Below are 19,277 nucleotides of genomic sequence, written 5' to 3'. Positions count from 1 at the left end.
ATCTTTTTTTGAGATTTAAACTCAAAAAAAACTGCCACCAATACAGCGAAAATTAAAAAAAACACAAGAAATTAAATTACAAGTTTTTATTAAACACTTAAAATATATATGCTTGCTCATTTGCCACCTTTTGTAATAAAAAAGATATATATAACATGTAGTTTTGTAAATCTTTCATGTAGACGAATTATTTCAATTAATTCTTCTTGTTATGTACTGTAAAAATGAGTTAAGGTTTTATAGTTTTCAACATAATTTTTTACTGTAGCTTAAATCAAAAAGGATACAAAAATCTATATGTGGTCTTTCTAAAAATCCGAATCCTTTCGCTGCAGCATCTAAATCCATGTTATTGATGTTAAACAATTTGTTCAATGGATGTTTCTTATAGCACCTTAAAAAGGAAAGATATGCCTTTCTTGCTAATGTCCTCATTACTCCATTATCTTTTATTAAATCTTGTAACTGAAAAATTAAAATGCAAAGATTACAATATGCGACGATCTCTGTTTAATCATGTAATGAAAAACCGTGGCAAATTTAAATTTATTTAATTAAGAGATTCATCAAATATGGACCAACACATCCAATAAAAATGCAAGCTTTAAAAAAATATGACTTCATCATTAAACTTAACAAGAAACTTAATTGTTTATTGGAGTTTAAAATGTACCATGCCTATTTTGTATCAAAACATATACTAAAAACCCACCCTACTAGGCTAGGTAGGCTCCAGGCCCCTCAGTGGGTTCGTTTAGTGAGCTGGTGAGATAATGATATACTGAAAATACTTACCATTTGTATTACTCCACTAGAAGGTACTTCAAAATTATATTTGTCTAAATAAACTTTTTTCATCTTCAGAAAATTAACGAATTCCTCTTCGTCTGGCCTTAGAAGTATTACGGCATTGCCTGATGTATTACTACCTCTAGCTGTACGACCCACTCTGTGGATATACTCCTACAAAATTAAGAATAAGATACTTTCCATTATCATTCCTTAATAATAAAGTGTACATTTTATTTAGTACCATAAGAGCGAGCGAGAAAGATGCATAGCATCAATATGTAGGAAAGAGAAAGGTGACTAACAGATTACTTGCCATCAACGTGCTTTGTCAGTCTCATGCAAAAAATTGAATATAATTATTGATATAACTCAAAAACTATTGAGCTGATTTCAAAAATTCTTTCACCAATAAAAAGCTATGATATCAGTGACTATATCACTTACAATTTTTTTTATTTCCACGCGAACAAAGTCGCGAGCAACAGCTTCCACAAGTAAAAAGAGGAAAAATTTATATTTTGCATGTATAGGTTTTAGTTAAAAACTATATGGCCAATTATAAAAATCCTTTCGCCATCCCACTTTATCCCTAAATAACATAGGCTATTCTAGTATAAAAACAGTCTCCCACAATATTGTTTGACTGATATCTCGTAAAGATATAACAAATTCGGTATCATACCTTTACATCTGTAGGTGGGTCATATTGTACAATCCAGTCAACATGAGGTATATCTAAACCTCTCGCTGCAACATCCGTGCAAAATAGTACACCAGTATTTGCTTCGACAAAACTTCTGTATGCTTCTTTTCTATTGGCTTGACTAAGTTTACCCTTAAAAGACCAGTTAAGGGTAAAAACATATCTAAAATACATTGGATATGAAGAAAACATTGTGATTGACTCCTATCAGTGGAAAAATTCTAAGATAGGCATTAACCTGAATTGGACCAAAATGTGTAGCCTAACCTAGTCACCCATAACTTAACCCTTGTTGGATTGAGATTAAGTTTAATGGGAAGGTTTTTTTATTAACAAATTTAATTCACTTACATGTATACTTATAACTTGTGCTTTGCAATAACATTTAAAAAACTCATAATGAAAGTCCACAGATTTGCAGGATGAAAAAAACACCATCACCTTAAGTTTCTTGCATTTCTTCAACATTTTATGCAACCAAGGAATCCTTTCCTCAATTGGACATATAAAATATCTACAAAATATTACAATCAAGATACACTTATATATTATAAAGACATAGCATATATTAAAAAGAAAATATATGTTAACATAGATATCAGCAGGATGGGCCTTGAATATTTTTGGTGAAGCTGATGGTTTACAACATGACACTGACAAAAATGACATAATTTTTGCAGCACATACTTTGATTCACTCCAAACTTTAAGTTTTTTAAGTTCTTTTAAACTCAAAGTTCAAAGTATCACTAATATAAGCACACAATAAAACTAATATCATCATCTCCCCTACCTTATCCTACTCCCGTAGGTTGGTGCGATGGCTCTTTGTCCTCCAAATAACTCTTATCATCAATCATCTCAGTCATCACTCCCTTCTTGATCATGTCATCTTTTACTCTATCCATCCATCTCTTTCTAGGAATATACATAATTTAGCTTACCCTTGTTGCAGCCCCTTTACTGTAGTTCTAACATTATCTTGCACTGAAATCAGCATTGGACTACTTTTCATTGCCAGTCTAGCAAGATTCTTAATCTTGTCATCGATTGTTGCACTAAATAATGCTGTTTGTCTATCCTCTGAAAATATTAATATTTACTGAACAAAAGGAATAATTTGAGCCATTTTTTCATTTAACAGACTGCATGTATAGGTAATAAAGACTGCCTGACAATATTACAAGGAGTGCTAAAGAACCCTTGTTGCTCTTTGCATTACCAAGGCCCTATCAGTTTATAAAACTATAACTTATGTTTGGAAAAAAATATTTATAGATAAAAATCTTCATTTGTTGAATAGATAGAGGAGGTAATCTTGCTAATCTTACTAATATTATAAATGCGAAAGTTTAGATGGATGGATGGATGTTTGTTAGAGTTTGTAGCCTAAAATGCTGAATGCATCTCAATGAAATTTGGCATACATGGAGAGAATAGTCTGGAAGAACACAGCCTATTTGGTTTAGTTTTTTTTAATACTAGCGGATGGAGTCTCGGGCGAAAGCTAGTAACTCATAAACATACAGCTTTACAAATAAAATTAAACATAGGAATAAACTGAGTATAACTAAATGTTAGTACTAATTTTTTGGCAAATTTCTGTGAAAAACATACCAGGTAATAACTTTATGATTCCAGCAATATGCTTCTCAAAGCCAGCTTCCAGCAACTTGTCCGCTTCATCTAAGATTAGGTACTTCATATTTTTAAAATTAAATTCAGTATTCTGCAAATGGTCCAGCAATCGTCCAGGAGTACTCACTATGATATTGATACCTGTAATAATTGAGAAAAACAATATATAAATCATACTAAGAACTATGTATTATGCAGTTGAAAATGCTTAGATATAGTAAAGTATAACCACAAAATTTCATAAGATAATTAATTTTTAAATGGAAAGAAAAAATATAGTGAATATAGAATACACATTTAGCATTGTCAAGAATATAAAGAAAAATGGTTGTGGTTAACAAAAATGTACCTTTTTGTAATAGTTTTATTTCTTTATGTTTTTTTACCCCTCCAACAATTAATATATGTGATAAATCAATTTCAGCAAGCAATCTCTTCAAGACTTCATTTGTTTGTAATGCTAACTCTCTTGTAGGTGATATTATAACACAACCCACACCTGAAATACCAAAACAAATAATTGAAATCTGTGTTAGGTCATAATACTGCATGTTCCGATATTTAAAAATTAATAAACCGTACCATGCTTTGAAGTGAATTTTAGTCTAAGTAAGTTTTCAACCACTGGAATTAGAAAAGCCAAAGTCTTCCCACTACCGGTTTTCGCTGCTCCTATGAGATCTTTTCCCAATAAGAGATGCGGAAGGATTTTAGCTTGAATTTCAGTAGGTTTTTCAAAACCCATTATCTTTAGGGTATTTAAAATACGACAGTCGATTTTTCCTTCTAACATTGAAAATGTGGATTGAGCGACTATATCGTCGGTATCCATGGCACATTGGTTTAAAAAGCGTTGCAAGTTTTACACGTTTAAGTTAAGTAAAACAAATATAGTTGCAGTACTTGTGTTTTGACCAGTTTTTGCCAGTTTTGACATAAGAAACAGCGACAGTTGACAGCTGCCGTCAAGTTGCCATTATAACTTTACATTACCAGTTTTGGGATAGATAAAGTTCAAACGAAGCATCTATGAGAGTTTTCGCTATTTCTTATTCAGAATAAACAGATTCATCTTGCATTCACCAGGCCTCCAAACAGGGAATCTATTTTTTCTGTACAATGTGATTAAATGTTTTACCTAGTGATAAATGTATTACTTACCAATAATTCTGGTTATTCATGACGTAGACGATTCTTATTAGAAGTTGGAACTTTAATTTGACAAATCAGAATTCTCCACGCGTTTAGTACACTTCTTTTTTTATTTATTCTTACACGTTTAATTTAATTTGATGGGGTTTTTGGACTTATAGTAAAATGTAATTATCTGTCAGTTTATAATAAATAAACGTCAGCATCAGCGGTTGGCTGTCAGTTTTCTACACGTTCTATTTATCGGCTAGCTGTTCCATTTACCGGTGTAAGAATTGTTGTTTTAATCATGGTTAATTCATCCTCTTGGGTCAACCATATCCAAGCAATTGTATTGATTCTTTTTACATTTGTTATATCCGCTCAGTCTGACGTCCCGAGACCGCGCGGTGTTTCTTTATCTAAAGCGTCCCTTTATTCTCCTACGAAAGACTTTACATGTTTTGATGGAACTGTGACAATCCCATTCAATTACGTGAACGATGATTATTGCGATTGTTTCGACGGCAGCGACGAGCCGGGAACATCGGCGTGCTTGAACGGAGTTTTCCATTGCACAAACGCAGGGCACCGGTCGGAAAACATCCCAAGCTCTCGTGTTAATGACGGTGTATGCGATTGCTGCGATGGATCTGACGAATATGCGGAACCCGAAACTTGCAAAAACACATGCGAGGAAATGGGAAGAGAAGCTAGAGCAGAAGCACAACGTTTGGCCGACTTACATAAAGCTGGAAATCATTTACGAGTAGAATTAATAGAGAAGGGTAATAAAAAGAGAAATGAAATGGCTGAGCAACTTTCTCAATTAGAGAAAGATAAAACTGAAGCAATAAAGATTAAGGAGGAAAAAGAGTCCCTGAAAAATCAATTAGAGGCTAAGGAAAACGAAGTTCTGCAAGTATACAGAGATGCAGAAGAAAAGGAAAGGAAAAGAAAAGCTGAAGAAGAAAAGGAAGCACTTGTCAAGGAAGGCACAGAATATTTCTCTATGTTTGACTCAAATGATGATAATGTGTTAACAGTGGATGAAGTAAAAGTTGTTAATGCTTTTGACAAAAATAAAGATGGTGAAGTTGACCAAGAGGAAATTCAATATTTCTTAGGCAATAATGAAAGTGTAGATAAAGAAACCTTCCTGTCTACAACCTGGCCTATGCTGAAACCTTTTGCAATGTCAGAGCAAGGTGTGTTCCAGCGGGGTGAAGAAAATGAGGAAGGTGATGATCATGATGCAGATGAAGCTACAAGGGATTTAGAAACTGACGAAGGAGACAATGAAGAGGAAAATGCTGATGAAGATCTCCCACAAGATATAGATCAGGAAGCAGAACCTGAGAGCAGTAGAGTTTATGATGATGAGACACAGAGAATAGTAAATGAAGCTACTGAGGCTCGCCGCCAATGGACAGATGCGGAAAGAGCAGTTCGGGAGATTGAATCAAACATCAGAAACTTCCAACAAAATCTAGAGAAAGATTATGGTCTCCAACAAGAATATGCTACTCTGGATGGACAGTGCTTAGAGTATGAGGATAAGGAATATGTTTATAAGCTATGTTTATTCCAGAAGGTGACACAGAAATCAAAGAATGGTGGAGCTGAGGTTGGTCTAGGTAACTGGGGTGAATGGGCTGGAGAAGACAATAAGAAGTATTCAGTGATGAAGTACACTAATGGCATTGCCTGCTGGAACGGGCCAAATAGAATGACAACAGTAAATGTACATTGCGGATTAGAAACCAAGATGTTATCAGTCTCAGAACCCTACCGTTGTGAATACAATATAGAACTGGCAACACCAGCCGCCTGTGATGAATCTAAGGCATCACAGCAACCATCGCATGATGAACTGTAATTATAATTTACATGTGAATGATTCACATATCCCAATGTGATGTTTTGCCACAAGTGTTAAGTGAAAGTCGGAAATTACCATTTTTACTATGGAAATGTGAGATCACAATTTGATCAGACCTACTATTAGAAAATTCATACAAATTAGGAAGACTTAAGTGTTAATGATAATTTGGATTTTGTAATTAATTTATAAAGCATTGTGGCACTTAACTATTTTTCTTCATATTAATTTTAAGTCACAGATTATAATTGCATTTCATTACCAGGTAGTGTATCCTATTGTAGTCGTACAATGTTTTGATGAAGACTGAAGTGGCAAGAGTATAACAGAAACACATTCCTCAAGTAAGGCTGTAATATTTCAAATAGAAGGAAATAAAAATCAATGAAGTTGAACAAAACATTGTAAATGATCAATAAAATATTGTTTTCGATTATAAAATTTCATGTTTTATTATTACCCACATATCAAAAAATCAACATCTTCCTCCTTATCTTACTCCTGTAGAGTCAGAGTTGTATCCAAAACCTACTCTTGGATTCGGCACTTTTTTATTCAGCCGGCCGCCTGTCGTGCCAACCCTACTTGGGATTATTTACACATAAAAAATATGTTTACAAAAACATGTTCTTATCATTAGTTTCCATGCAACTTGGTGCATTAGGTTAAAGAAATTATCATTGAATTAACAACATAAAGAGAACATTGAAACCCAAAGTATTTTAAAATAAAACTTCTAATTTTAAAATTAAAATATCCCGAATTTTAGATTAAAAATTACAAAATCGTATACTTGAATAAAATAAGTTTTTACGCGAACTAACAATGGGTAGATTGGAGCCAAATCGAAATTTGTAATCTGGCTACAACTCTGTGTTGCTGACATACTATATTTAACATTGTAGTATGTTTAAATCAATTTGTATATTGATTCATTAAATCTGTACTATCAAGTTATCTGAAGTTTAAAGGGTTACTTTATTTATGGTCCGGTTATCGTAGTTGTTACAAATAAATAGTATAGATAGGTTACAATGTAAGAACACGGCGCGACATAGTATAGTAGGGTAGGTTTTTTGTATGATTACGAGTTAACTCCGCACTTTGCGTTTGCAGTGGGTACATTGATAATTAGCAATGAATTTATATATATCAAGTTCCATTGCATTATTGTTTTTTTTTTAACTGATGTCACGGCGGCATTTTTGTGCAGAGATTCGCAAAAGGTTTGTATTCATGATTTAGAAGACTTTTTCATAAGATTCTTTCTATGGACTTCCATGCCATGGCTATTTGGTTTTCGTAACTTTATTTGTGATAAGCATGTTCTTATCAAATACTCTTGTTTGATAACAAGTATTGCCACGAAGATCATTCTATCTTGTCCAAGCTTATCTAAAGTACATCTATATGTTATGACTCTTTCTTTAAAATATAGCTAATAATGCAGTCACTTAACGTCACTGAGAGCCACCACAACGCTCACATTCGATACCCATTGGAGTAGACAGAATTTTCGGATTGGGCCTTTTCTTACATACTTCTCACACACCTTCTGTGTCTACCTTCGATATTCGTAGCAATTAGGAAAAGTTTAAAAGTGAAAATACAATTATTTACAGAATTGCAGAACGAGTACATAATTTTAATAAACTATAATGCTTTGTTTACAAATCTAGGAATGCTCATGATTGCATCAGATATGTTTTTTGTTGAATAGGGAAATCAATCGATGTATTTTCCAAGACTTATCGTAAAATGTAATTAAAACATAGTTCGCACACGTGGTACTATAATATTACTATTCATTGCCTTCAGGTGAGCGGAAACGGCAACGTTTGTATATATATTGGTACATTTAAAAAACTGTTTTGGCACAAAAAAACTTTTTAAGATTAATATGTTACAATTCTGTGGCGGTCTACGTTACCGTTATTTTCCTTAATTTTCGAAAATGTATTTAATAGACGAACCATACAAGTTTTGGATCGTCGTGTCGTCGGTAACGCAGTTGTTAAGCTTGTTTAAGCTTGGTCAAGCTCGATTCTCGCTCGATGTAACGCGGTGGGTCATGGTTCAAGAGATTGCTTACTACTAGATCATTTTATAGAAATTGCGCAAAAGATAAGAAAGAAAAGTCCCGGGAAAGCATTATAGTAAATAAACCTTGATCTTGTTTACCAGAGATTGGAAGGGTCAGGAAAGGAGATTTGATTAAAAAGCTATTTATAAATCGTCATCGATATTATTTTTAATCTTTTTCCTTACTTTAATAACTAGCTGTTGCCCGCGACCTTGTCCGCGTGGTATTAGAAAACATACAAAATATATAAATAACAAAAAGTTACGTATCCCTCGGGAACTGGACATTTCTAGGGGATGAACTTTATCCCATGTGTACTCCAGACTTTGCTTTATATCTGTGCCAAATTTCAATAAGATATGTTGAACCGTTGCAGAATGATCGAGTAAACATTAAAAAAACTAAATTAATGAATCCCACGGGAACCGAAACTATTCCCAGCATAAAAAGTAGCCTATGTGTTCTTCCAGACTATGCTCTAAACCTGTGCCAAATTTCATTGAGATCCGTTCAGCCATTTAGGCTACAAACGCTACCAAACATCCATCCATCCACTACGTAACTTTAGCATTTATAATATTTATAAATTTATAATATTTATAAATGCGAAAGTTACGATATAAGTGTTGTAGTCTTTTGCAACTTCTTCTTTCTTGTAAGATCATATTATTGCACGAGCAAAAAAAAAACATGTATATACTTCTAACTTTCTATCGAAAGGTCGTTTCGAGAATCGCGACTTTCGTTAAAAAATCTGGAAATATTAAATAAGGAATTAGGATCAACCAGTATAAACTTATGGATATGAATTACAAAAAAGCCGTGGTTAAACACTAAAGAAACATTTACAGGGATTCATTTGGATGTATAGGCCAAGTATAGGCAGTGGAATCCCACCGTAAGATTATTTTAAACCCTTTACTTTTTACACAATAAGTAAATGATTGAATTTGTTTAAACTTTAAAGGTTTGAATATATGTGGTGTAAAATGAATAAATGTTATCGAACTCTTCTAAGCATTTTATGCATTATTTTTATGTTCTATAACACTTTATCTGTGGTGTATGTTACACGAATTGTCAAATTACCTTATTGTCATTGTCAAGTTGTGAAGCTTGGTTGATATTTGCATTTACTCGCTGAACTTTTGGTTATAATTGATTTAAACTGCAAATACTTTTGATATATAATAATATAACTTTTGATATATCAATAACAAGGAAGATTCAAAGCTTTTATCATCTACGAACATTATGGAAACTATTTTAGAACAGCAAAGAAGTTACCATGAAGAAAGAGAGCGTACCATGGATGCTATGGTTAAAGAAATTTTACATAAAAAGACTGGGGTAAGTGGATTTTGATACTTATTGTTTACATTCTATTTAAGGTTAGATTGTCACAATAAATAAAGTTTCAAGATCCTAACCACTTTAGATATTTCGTTTATTTACGTTTTTATTCTACTTTAATTTCAGCACCGAGAAACTATTAATGGAGAACATCGATTGAAGAATTTACATGATGTAAGTAGTGATTTTTACTATTGTATTCATACATTGTTTAGTGGACAACTTCAACACATCTCTATCTTTCCTCTAACCTAGTAGAAGTCTTATCAAATATCTTGGTTATTCAAGGCTATCAACATGCTGCGCAATGCCCTCTCTCCATATTCTGTTTCACCTGAAATTGTGTTCTTTGCCGTTATTTATGGTTTTCCAAACCACCAAGACAAAGGCAACTGGTATGTTGTTATGGCAACCTGTTAAAGAATGGCTCCAGGGTAAATTGAAATAACTAGGATGTAGTTACGAAGTGAAAAATATTTCTCTGTTTCCTCACATTGTTTTTATAATTCACATATAAAAAGGAACACGTCACAATCAAATCGTAAAAAATATAAAAACATTTGTTACCTTGCACATTTAATCCAACCTCGTTTTTCAACAATACCTATCTTAGAATATTTATTTGAAATAAATCTTGTTTTAGAGATATGTGGAGTCTACAATCAGACTTAAAGAGTTGTATGAAGACAAGGATGGTTTACGTAAGGAAGAAATTGCTGCCCTTTCAGGTCCTAATGAGTTTCAAGAGTTTTATGCTAGATTAAAACAGATAAAAGAATTTCATAGGAAACATCCTAATGAAGTAAGTAGTTCATATATTTTATGAAAAACTAATTAATTAAAAATGTACTACTGAATTAAACAATTGATTTATTTTAAAGTAATTAACATGTAGTACCTTGAAGATTTTTTATGTTAATGATTTATTAATTTTAGATATGTGTGCCAATGTCTGTGGAGTTTGAAGAATTAGCACAATTAAGAGAAAATCCATCAGAAGATTATACAAGTAAGTTTGGCAATTTGTAATTTTATTACCTTGTTTCTGGTACAAAATGATTATACATTATAAAGAGTTAAGATGAGAACATTGTTTATAGTTAAATAGCATTTGCCCACAACTCTGCATGACATAAAAAGTAAGTAGCCTATTGTTCTTTCAGACCCACATTTGTGCTAAATTTAATTAGAATCTGTTAGTAATTCTAGAAATATATTTAAAAAAATGTTACAAATTTATTTTAGCACCAGTGGAGTTTACCGATGAAGAGGGTTATGGAAAGTATTTAGATTTACATGAATGTTATGAAAAATACATTAACTTGAAAGGTATTGAGGTAAGTTAACATTTTTTGTACTAATTAAATTTTCACGACAGTAATAAACACTTTTTTGTCATCTTTTGCAATTATCGGTAAATGTTTTTTTCAGAAAGTTGACTATATCACTTATTTAAGCATTTTCGATCATTTGTTTGATATTCCGCGTGAAAGGAAGAACAGTGAATATAGGAATTATATTCGTATATTGCTGACATATTTAAAGGATTTTGTGAGTAGAGTGAAACCATTGTTAGATCAAGCACAAGAGATGGCTGTAGCTCATCAGGATTTCATCAAGCAATGGGAAATAGGAACCTTCCCTGGGTGGCCGGTATGTATATTTTAAATATTTGTTAGAATTGGTGTGGTTGTATTTATTAGTTGTGGCTTGTGACATCAATCCTGTGAAATTAAAAAAAAATTAAAAAGTACAGCGTATGTTACTGATAGAATTTTTCAAATAGCTCAGTAGTTTTTGAGTTACTTTAATACAAACTAAGATACAAATCATTCCTCTTTAAAATATTAGTATATACAATAGAACCTCTATAAGTCAAACCTCGGTAACATAAAAACCTCTATAACTTCAAAGAATAATATGTTCCCTTCCCATCAGAGTACAAAACCTCTATAGCAAAGACCCTTGATAACTTAAAACCTCTATAACTTAAATTAGACTTAGATTTCATATCTTATTTACTACTCCCTAACATATTTTAAGTACATATTGTTACTAAGTTTTCTATGGTTTATAGATTTTAATCCATTTCACAGAAAGAAACTGGAGGTGCTTTAACAAATGTTGGTGCCCATTTAGATTTGTCAGCTTTTTCGTCTTGGGAAGAGCTGGCTTCTTTGGGCTTGGATAGATTAAAATCGGCTCTTATGGCGTTAGGGCTCAAATGTGGTGGAACTTTGGAAGAAAGGGCACAAAGGTAAATAGTAAGCATTTTTATTCTGTTACCAATCAAAATACTATATAAACGTTTATTTTTAAATTTCAGGTTGTTTAGCACAAAGGGACAAACAGCTTTGGATAAATCTCTCGTAGCTAAGAAAGGGGCGACCAAGGCAAAGGCTTCTACGCAACAACGCCATAAAGATATTGGTGCTATTGAAGCTCAGATTTACAGGTATTACTGATTTTTAAATTAGTAACTTAGGTGGCAATCCAAAGTAGGCCATCGTTTTTGACTATTAGTTTTTAAATACAATAATCATAATTTACCAAGTACCATAAATTTAAAAGTTTATCCCACTTTTCTTATAAGACAAGGGAGAGGAAATAGTTTTGGTGTGGGGATGGGATGCATTAGTAATGCATTAGTAGGGCAATGGTTTTTTCGCTATTTACGGCCAATAACTATATCTTACTATCATAAATGCCAAAGTTTACATGGACAGTTGTTTGAGTTTGTAGCCTAAACTGCTGAATGGAACTCAATGAAATTTAGCATAGATGTAGAAGATATTCGGGAAAAACACATAGGCTACTCGCTTTTGTTTTTTTCTATTATTTCCAAAAAGTGAAGTCGCGTGCGAAAGCTAGTATACTATAAAAAATATTTCTTTTTTTGTTTTGTTAAGATTTGCGAATGTGGTAAGCGCAACTCGTACAGCGACAATAGAGAATGTGACGCGTCGTGCGGCGCGCGCAGCCGGCGAGCGACGCGACGAGAGCGACGACGAGAGCGACGCCTCCGCCGCCCCGGATGTCGACTCTGATGATGACGAGGTGCCTTACAACCCCAAGAATTTACCACTCGGATGGGACGGCAAGGTAACTTACATTTTACTAATAAAATCGGTTTAGATACACTTTTATAATGATTATCTATGTAAAAAATTGTTATTGTTATCAAAATATGTAAAAGAAACCAAAGATATTCTATAGTGTTTAAAATGGAAATACACATATTATGTTTGGTGTTCCCATTTAAGGAGTTTAGTAACACTTGCATAGTATGTATGTTTGTAGAGTAATTGATTTCAATTTCATCTAACCTCCGTTTTTAGTAGTAATCATACTAATATTGTAAATCAGAAAGTTTAGATTGATCTATGGATGAATGGTAGTAGATATCTCCAGAACGGCATAATGGATCACTGTGAAATTTGACAAAGACACAGATATAGAACATAGTCTAGAACACTTCGGTTACTTATTTTCTCAATTTCGCGCATGCAGAGACGCGGGAAAACCCTAATTTATTTAAAGTTTCTTATTGTAAGTTTTTTTTATTTTAGCCCATACCATATTGGTTGTACAAGCTTCATGGATTAAATATAAGTTACACATGTGAGATATGTGGTAATTACACATATAAGGGCCCGAAAGCGTTTCAAAGACATTTCGCGGAATGGCGCCACGCACACGGAATGCGGTGTCTAGGGATTCCTAACACTGCTCATTTCGCTAATGTCACGCAAATAGAAGATGCACTCGCATGTGAGTATAATATAATTGTGGATTTAAGGATTTCTACATGTTTAATTTATAGTAACAAACAAAAAATATGGTCTTTAACTTCACATTTCACTAGACTGAAACAGAGTTATGTTCAAATGCAATGGAAATCCACTTTTACATTATAGAAGAAAAAGTACATGAGTAATTAAATGTTACTTTCAGTATGGGAGAAAATTAAAAATCAAAAGGAGAACGAGAGGTTTGTAGCGGAAAATGACGAAGAGTATGAAGATTCTCAAGGAAATGTAGTCAACCGCAAAACTTACGAAGATTTGAAACGACAGGGTCTTCTGTAAATTAGTCATAAAAATTCTTTTTAATAAAGATTTCATTAGTATATTTGTGTTTAATTTTTGTTTACAGTACTAAGTAAATACTATTTATGATCTTGTTATATTTGTGGCCGAGAAGCAAAGTAAAAATGATGTCGTAAATATGCCTTTACACTAGCAACACTGATTAAAAAACTGTAATATCAATGTCACTTGGTAAATGTCAATGACCGTGACAATTGACAACTCGAGGCAAGGTAAATAAAAACACGTGCGTCTTTGAATTAAAAATAACAAATAAAAAGTGAATAAGCATCTCTACTGATGTATTTTAATGTTTCCGAGCTGTGAGGACATTTAATAATCATGTCTTCAAAATCAAGTAGTCAAATATTCACCGGTTCCAGAGTATTAGGTTATGTGAGTACACATGTACCTTTTGTAGCCCGATTTATTAAAAGACGCGGAGAAACATTGCTATGTACAAGTGTTGGGAAGTGGTTTCATACGTATGGATGTGATAAGTTTCGTTTGCTTAGTATAAGCGGTGAGCATCCTGGGCCAATCACTTGTATGAGCGGCGACAACTTCTACGTATATACTGCTAGTGAAAACGACATATATGCTTGGAGACGAGGATGTGAACTGAAGCACGTTTACAAAGGACATCAGGCATCTGTTCACAAGATATTACCTTTCGGTAAACATCTCATATCAATAGATAAAAACAATGTATTAAAGATATTTGACATTAAAGACGAAACAGAATTCTTGGAACTAAGTTTCAATGAAAGTGATTTTCAAATATCTACAATATGTCATCCTCCAACTTATCTGAACAAGATATTGCTTGGTAGCTGGCAAGGAAAACTTCAAATTTGGAATGTTCGCACTTCAAAGTTGGTATACACATTTGATGGCTGGAAATCTCCAGTAACTGTTACAGAGCCTGCACCCGCTGTGGATGTAGTTGCTATTGCTTTAGCCAATGGGAAGATCATTTTACATAATTTGCGCTACAATGAGAAAGTTATGGAGTTTGTTCATGATTGGGGCAAGGTGAGTTGCTTATCATTCAGGTTGGACGGGATCCCCGTAATGGTGACAGGAAGCACTAAAGGTCATATTGTGATGTGGAATTTAGAAGAGAAGAGAGTGATGTCACAAATTCAATCGGCTCATTCCTCCCGTGTGGCTGGTCTGCAGTGCTTATCATCGGAGCCCTTGATGGTGACAAATTCACAAGATAACTCTTTGAAGATGTGGATCTTTGATATGCCTGATGGTGGTGCTAGACTTTTGAAGATAAGGTAGGTTAAAATACAGTTAAAATAATTCGGAACAAAAAATAGTAAAATAACATGATTGTATTTTGATAATAAAATAAATAGGAATACAAGAACTTACTATTAATTATAGGTGACTTATAATATGTATATAGATGTTGCAACTATGAAAATAATCTTCTCTATTGTTCTTAGTTAAACAATTTCTTTAGGGTTATATTATATTATTTTCTAATTATTTCTTGCTTTCCAGGGAAGGGCTATCTCGTCCTCCAAACTTGGTCCGCCATTGTGAACCAACAGGAGAGAATCTGTTAGCAGCTGGACGTGACAGTAGCCTGCACATCATGAATACCATCACGGAGACATTTAATAAGAGTATGGGAAAAGCATCTTATAATAGAAAGGCTTCTAAGAAGAAAAGTAAGTTCATGAATATGCATTTCCTTCTAGCTTTAACATGAGAAAATTATCATATAATAGTCATACCAAGAACAAGGTCATTAAAACTAATCAGGAAGAAAATCATATGAAAATGGACATTAAGGATTCAATTTAATAAAATTCATATTTTTTTCAGAGAGAACTGAAGTAGATTACCTTGTTTTACCTCCAATAACAAAACTAAGCTCTTGTATGCAACGAGATAAGCAATGGGATAGCATAGCGTCTCTGCATGATGGCATGTATATGGCCACCACTTGGTCGTACAACAGGATATGTATGGGTGAACATAAGCTGAAACCTCCCGATATGGAAAAAGGTGTTCAGGCCACGTGCTTGACGGTTACACATTGTGGAAACTTTGTTGTTATAGGTAAGATGTAGTATTACTTCAGAAAAACATGAAAAATATTGAGCTTTTCTGTAGTCCAATTAAAGAGAATTGACATGTTTATGTCCTTACAATTGATTCTAAACTATTTTTCTAAGAAAACTCTATAAAATTTGAATATGTAACAACATGTAAATCATAAGACCAAACTTAAATTCCAAAATCTACTAATAGCTTCTAATACATTTTAATACTTACTGAACAAAATGTTTAAATTGTTTTAGTATTCGGCCATTATTGTTTCACATGTAATTTAATATTCTTAAATCCTTTTTATTCTTTATCCTGCGGTTTTGATTGAATTTTCAAATGCACTTTTAATTTGTGCTTAGTTTTAAATGTAATTTTTTTCTAGGTTATACTAATGGACAAGTGCATAAATTTAATATGCAGTCAGGTATTTACCGAGGTTTTTATGGGAAAGAGAAAAAAGCAGCCCACAAAGGAGCGATCAGAGGAGTGGAGACAGATCTTTGCAATCAAAGAGTATTTACAGTAGGTGCTGATGATAAAATCAAATTTTGGTATTTCAAATCAGGTAATTTCTTGTGATATATCAGGCATAAATATAAAAAATACCCCTCTTCCTTTAAATCCAAGGTATTATTTCTTGAATGTTCTTTTGAATAGATCTTTTAAAAAAACTTGATTGTTTTGTAGCTACTACCCCATTCCATGTATTAAAGTTAGAAGAATCAGTAAACAGCACTAAGTATCACAGAGACAGTGGCCTGTTAGCGCTGGCTAATGAAGATTTCACAATAACTTTGGTTGACGTGGATACTATGAAAGTTGTGAGAAAATTCGACGGACATGTCGGTAAAATTAATGATATCGATTTTGATTGTCAAAGCAGGTCAGTAAATTGTACAAAAATGTAATATTGTATTAAAAAAAACTAGCTAAAGCATGATGTAAGTATAGGGCTTTTCATTAAAAAAAGAATTATTCAAAAATATGATGTAATTGCTGACATCTTAGGCAACAAAGAAGTGTGTGTTTAAGCTTTATTATAATAGTATACATTTGAGCAATTATCACTTAAATGAACGAATAATCCTGTTTACAAAAATCTAGCAAGTTTCGATTTATGGGGTAAATTGTAGATGGAAAAGTATTCATTTGTTTTTTTTTTTCATTTAGATGGTTGGTAAGCTCGTCGATGGATTGTACGGTTTGCACTTGGGATATACCCAGTGCACAACTTGTGGATATATTCTATGTAAGTTGCATTAGGTACTTTTGTAATTACAACAAAATTTTGCAAAAAATAGCGTTTTTTGTTGTTGTTTTTTTTATGAAAAATGTTTTTTTTTTTACCAATGAACATTTTAATGTTGATTTATTAATTTATCGTAGGTAGAACAGCCGTGTACATCATTAAGTATGTCCCCGACTGGGGACTACTTGGCTACAACACATGTTGGAGAGTTAGGAGTTTTTCTTTGGGCCAACAAACTTTTATATGAAAGAGTTTTCCTTAAAGGCATTGACAGGAATGCAGTTGACATACCCAAATTAAGTATGTTCATATTATTTTATTTGTTAAATGTATTTACAAAAAAAAACAAAATACCATATGGTTTTTTTTTATTTTTTTTCACAGAATTACCAAACTCGGCAATTGAAAAGCCGCAAATAGAAGACATAGGAATCATAGATTTGGGTGAACCTGAATATAAATCTCCTGAACAAATAAGTAAAGAACTTATAACTCTATCCGATCAACCGACTTCGAGATGGTTGAATCTTTTGAATTTGGACATTGTTAAAATGAGAAATAAACCGAAAACGGGAATAACAGTTCCCAAATCCGCACCATTTTTCCTCCCTACCATACAGAGTCTTGAACTAGAGTTCGATTTAGAGAAGGACAAAGAGCTAGGAGATAAAAAACTTCTAATACCTGAATCTTTATCTACTTTGTCACCGTTTGCGAAGCAACTAGTCGCTTGTAACAATTCAGAGGAATATGTACCGTGTGTGGATAAACTCAAGACTCTATCTCCCGCTGCAATAGAGGCTGAAGTAATTAGTATGGGAATAGACGCGGGAGGATCCATAGAGGTTATGAAACATTTCTTGTCTATGGTCGGCTGTATGCTTAAAAGTAACAGGGACTTTGAATTAGCTCAATCGTATTTGGGTTTATTCCTAAAAACTCATACAAAAGCGATATCTCAAAGTAATGAGTTGCTAAACGTACTGGAAACTGTTGAGGAGGCCGCGGCGGAGACGTGGTCGCGGCTTCAGACACATCTCATGTACAATATTTGTGTTGTTAAAGCATTAAAAGATATGTAAGAGTTATACGTTTTTTAATTACTTTATTTTCCTATGAATGAGCATCTTTTTGGTATATCGTAAAGGGGGAAGACATTCTAAAATAAGTAACTGTTGCTCGTGACTTCGCCCTCGTGGAATAAAAAAATAATAAAAACACAGCCTACCTAGTAGGGTATCAGTAGATGACGTAGCTTTTTAATGGTGCAAGATTTTTTGTAATCGGTTCCATAGTTTTTGAGTTACTTCAATACATACAAAAACAAATCTTTCCTCTTTATATTACTAAGTGATAAGGGTAGTTAGATAGAAGATTAGCTTAGAGTTATAAACATAAGCCTACTTTAGTGTGCAATTCATTATAGTTTCTATCGTCATCATCATCATCATCATCATCAGCTCACTATAAGTCCCCACTGAGGGCCTCTGCTTACCCTTAGTTAGAGGTGACTACGTCTAAATCACATTGAAATTCGAACACAGGACCTGTTAATTATAAGTCAAGTGCTCAAACCCCAGAGCCAAAACGGAGCTAAGAATGAAAATAGGGTATTAGTGTCTAACGAGAACCATTCTGTTCCTAAAGAAGCCTATAACGAGTTCTTGAATCGGCGCTTTTCCTAATAATGTTTATTGTTAACCAAACTCGCTATAAGCATTAAACTTTTTAACAAGGAACAATGAAGGAAGCACTTAGCTTTCAAAGAGAAAATTGGAAAATACTTCCGATATTGTTGGTACTTACAATAATTATGGTTCAAGAACTTTACTTTCGAATTTTATTTTATTACTTTATTGAGAGTTTGCATCTTAATCATCAGTAATTATAATACTGACATTTAGATTTGAGATATTACGAGAGAAATAAGTTGGTATCTGAATGTGTGAAAGTAAGTGTTCGGTACTGATCGTATGCGGTCATACGAACATAATTTTGTATTTCGCGCCCCGGGTTTCGTGCGGGTAAGCGCGCCTATTTTATTTTTCCCACGGGCGGGTAGATGGATAAACCCTCTCCACTACGGACGGGCGCGGGGCCTGCGGAGAGGGGTGTGAAAAAAAGGTCGGAATCAAGCAGCCAAGCGGAACGGTTGCGAACACTTGTGCGGATTAGAGTTGCTCTTTGTATAACGCGAAGACACAACAGGCGTGTCGATTTCGGTAGCGAACGGGATCGCTAAATTTGGTTTCGCGTTCGAAATCACTGGTACACCTTCAGGCAGCATCG

At 33.5% G+C, this 19,277-nt stretch overlaps 4 protein-coding genes across 4 annotated transcripts; 3 read left to right on the top strand and 1 right to left on the bottom strand.

The window, feature by feature from the left end:
- Positions 1-102: 102 nt before the first annotated feature.
- On the bottom strand, positions 103-4,072 carry LOC106106291 (probable ATP-dependent RNA helicase pitchoune). The gene is made up of 9 exons (XM_013286852.1): positions 3,715-4,072; positions 3,482-3,631; positions 3,112-3,273; positions 2,439-2,577; positions 1,847-2,009; positions 1,475-1,627; positions 796-963; positions 288-465; positions 103-216 (listed from the first exon to the last, which is right to left on the bottom strand). Exons 1-9 carry the CDS (start codon positions 3,962-3,964, stop codon positions 197-199), a joined length of 1,383 nt encoding a protein of 460 aa, XP_013142306.1. The 5' UTR covers positions 3,965-4,072; the 3' UTR covers positions 103-196.
- A 385-nt stretch (positions 4,073-4,457) lies between these two features.
- LOC106106290 (glucosidase 2 subunit beta) lies at positions 4,458-6,169 on the top strand. Its single transcript, XM_013286851.1, has one exon. The coding sequence runs from the start codon at positions 4,574-4,576 to the stop codon at positions 6,140-6,142; it is 1,569 nt and encodes a 522-aa protein (XP_013142305.1). The 5' UTR covers positions 4,458-4,573; the 3' UTR covers positions 6,143-6,169.
- Positions 6,170-9,268: 3,099 nt separating this feature from the next.
- On the top strand, positions 9,269-13,710 carry LOC106106222 (splicing factor 3A subunit 3). The gene is made up of 11 exons (XM_013286770.1): positions 9,269-9,578; positions 9,708-9,755; positions 10,225-10,383; positions 10,518-10,590; positions 10,827-10,918; positions 11,013-11,234; positions 11,678-11,838; positions 11,908-12,036; positions 12,491-12,683; positions 13,151-13,352; positions 13,536-13,710. The coding sequence occupies exons 1-11, from the start codon at positions 9,483-9,485 to the stop codon at positions 13,667-13,669; spliced, it is 1,509 nt and encodes a 502-aa protein (XP_013142224.1). The 5' UTR covers positions 9,269-9,482; the 3' UTR covers positions 13,670-13,710.
- Positions 13,711-13,872: 162 nt separating this feature from the next.
- Positions 13,873-18,076, top strand: LOC106106305 (WD repeat-containing protein 36). Its single transcript, XM_013286874.1, has 8 exons — positions 13,873-14,955; positions 15,185-15,354; positions 15,512-15,748; positions 16,122-16,304; positions 16,427-16,622; positions 16,910-16,988; positions 17,126-17,288; positions 17,373-18,076. Exons 1-8 carry the CDS (start codon positions 14,012-14,014, stop codon positions 18,068-18,070), a joined length of 2,670 nt encoding a protein of 889 aa, XP_013142328.1. The 5' UTR covers positions 13,873-14,011; the 3' UTR covers positions 18,071-18,076.
- The last annotated feature ends 1,201 nt before the right edge of the window (positions 18,077-19,277 follow it).

This window comes from Papilio polytes, unplaced genomic scaffold, assembly GCF_000836215.1.
Source record: "Papilio polytes unplaced genomic scaffold, Ppol_1.0 DF822289.1, whole genome shotgun sequence".
NCBI classification, from domain to species: domain Eukaryota; kingdom Metazoa; phylum Arthropoda; class Insecta; order Lepidoptera; family Papilionidae; genus Papilio; species Papilio polytes.
The sequence above is the reverse complement of the archived record's forward strand: the minus strand, read 5'-3'. Positions and strand labels throughout refer to the sequence as shown.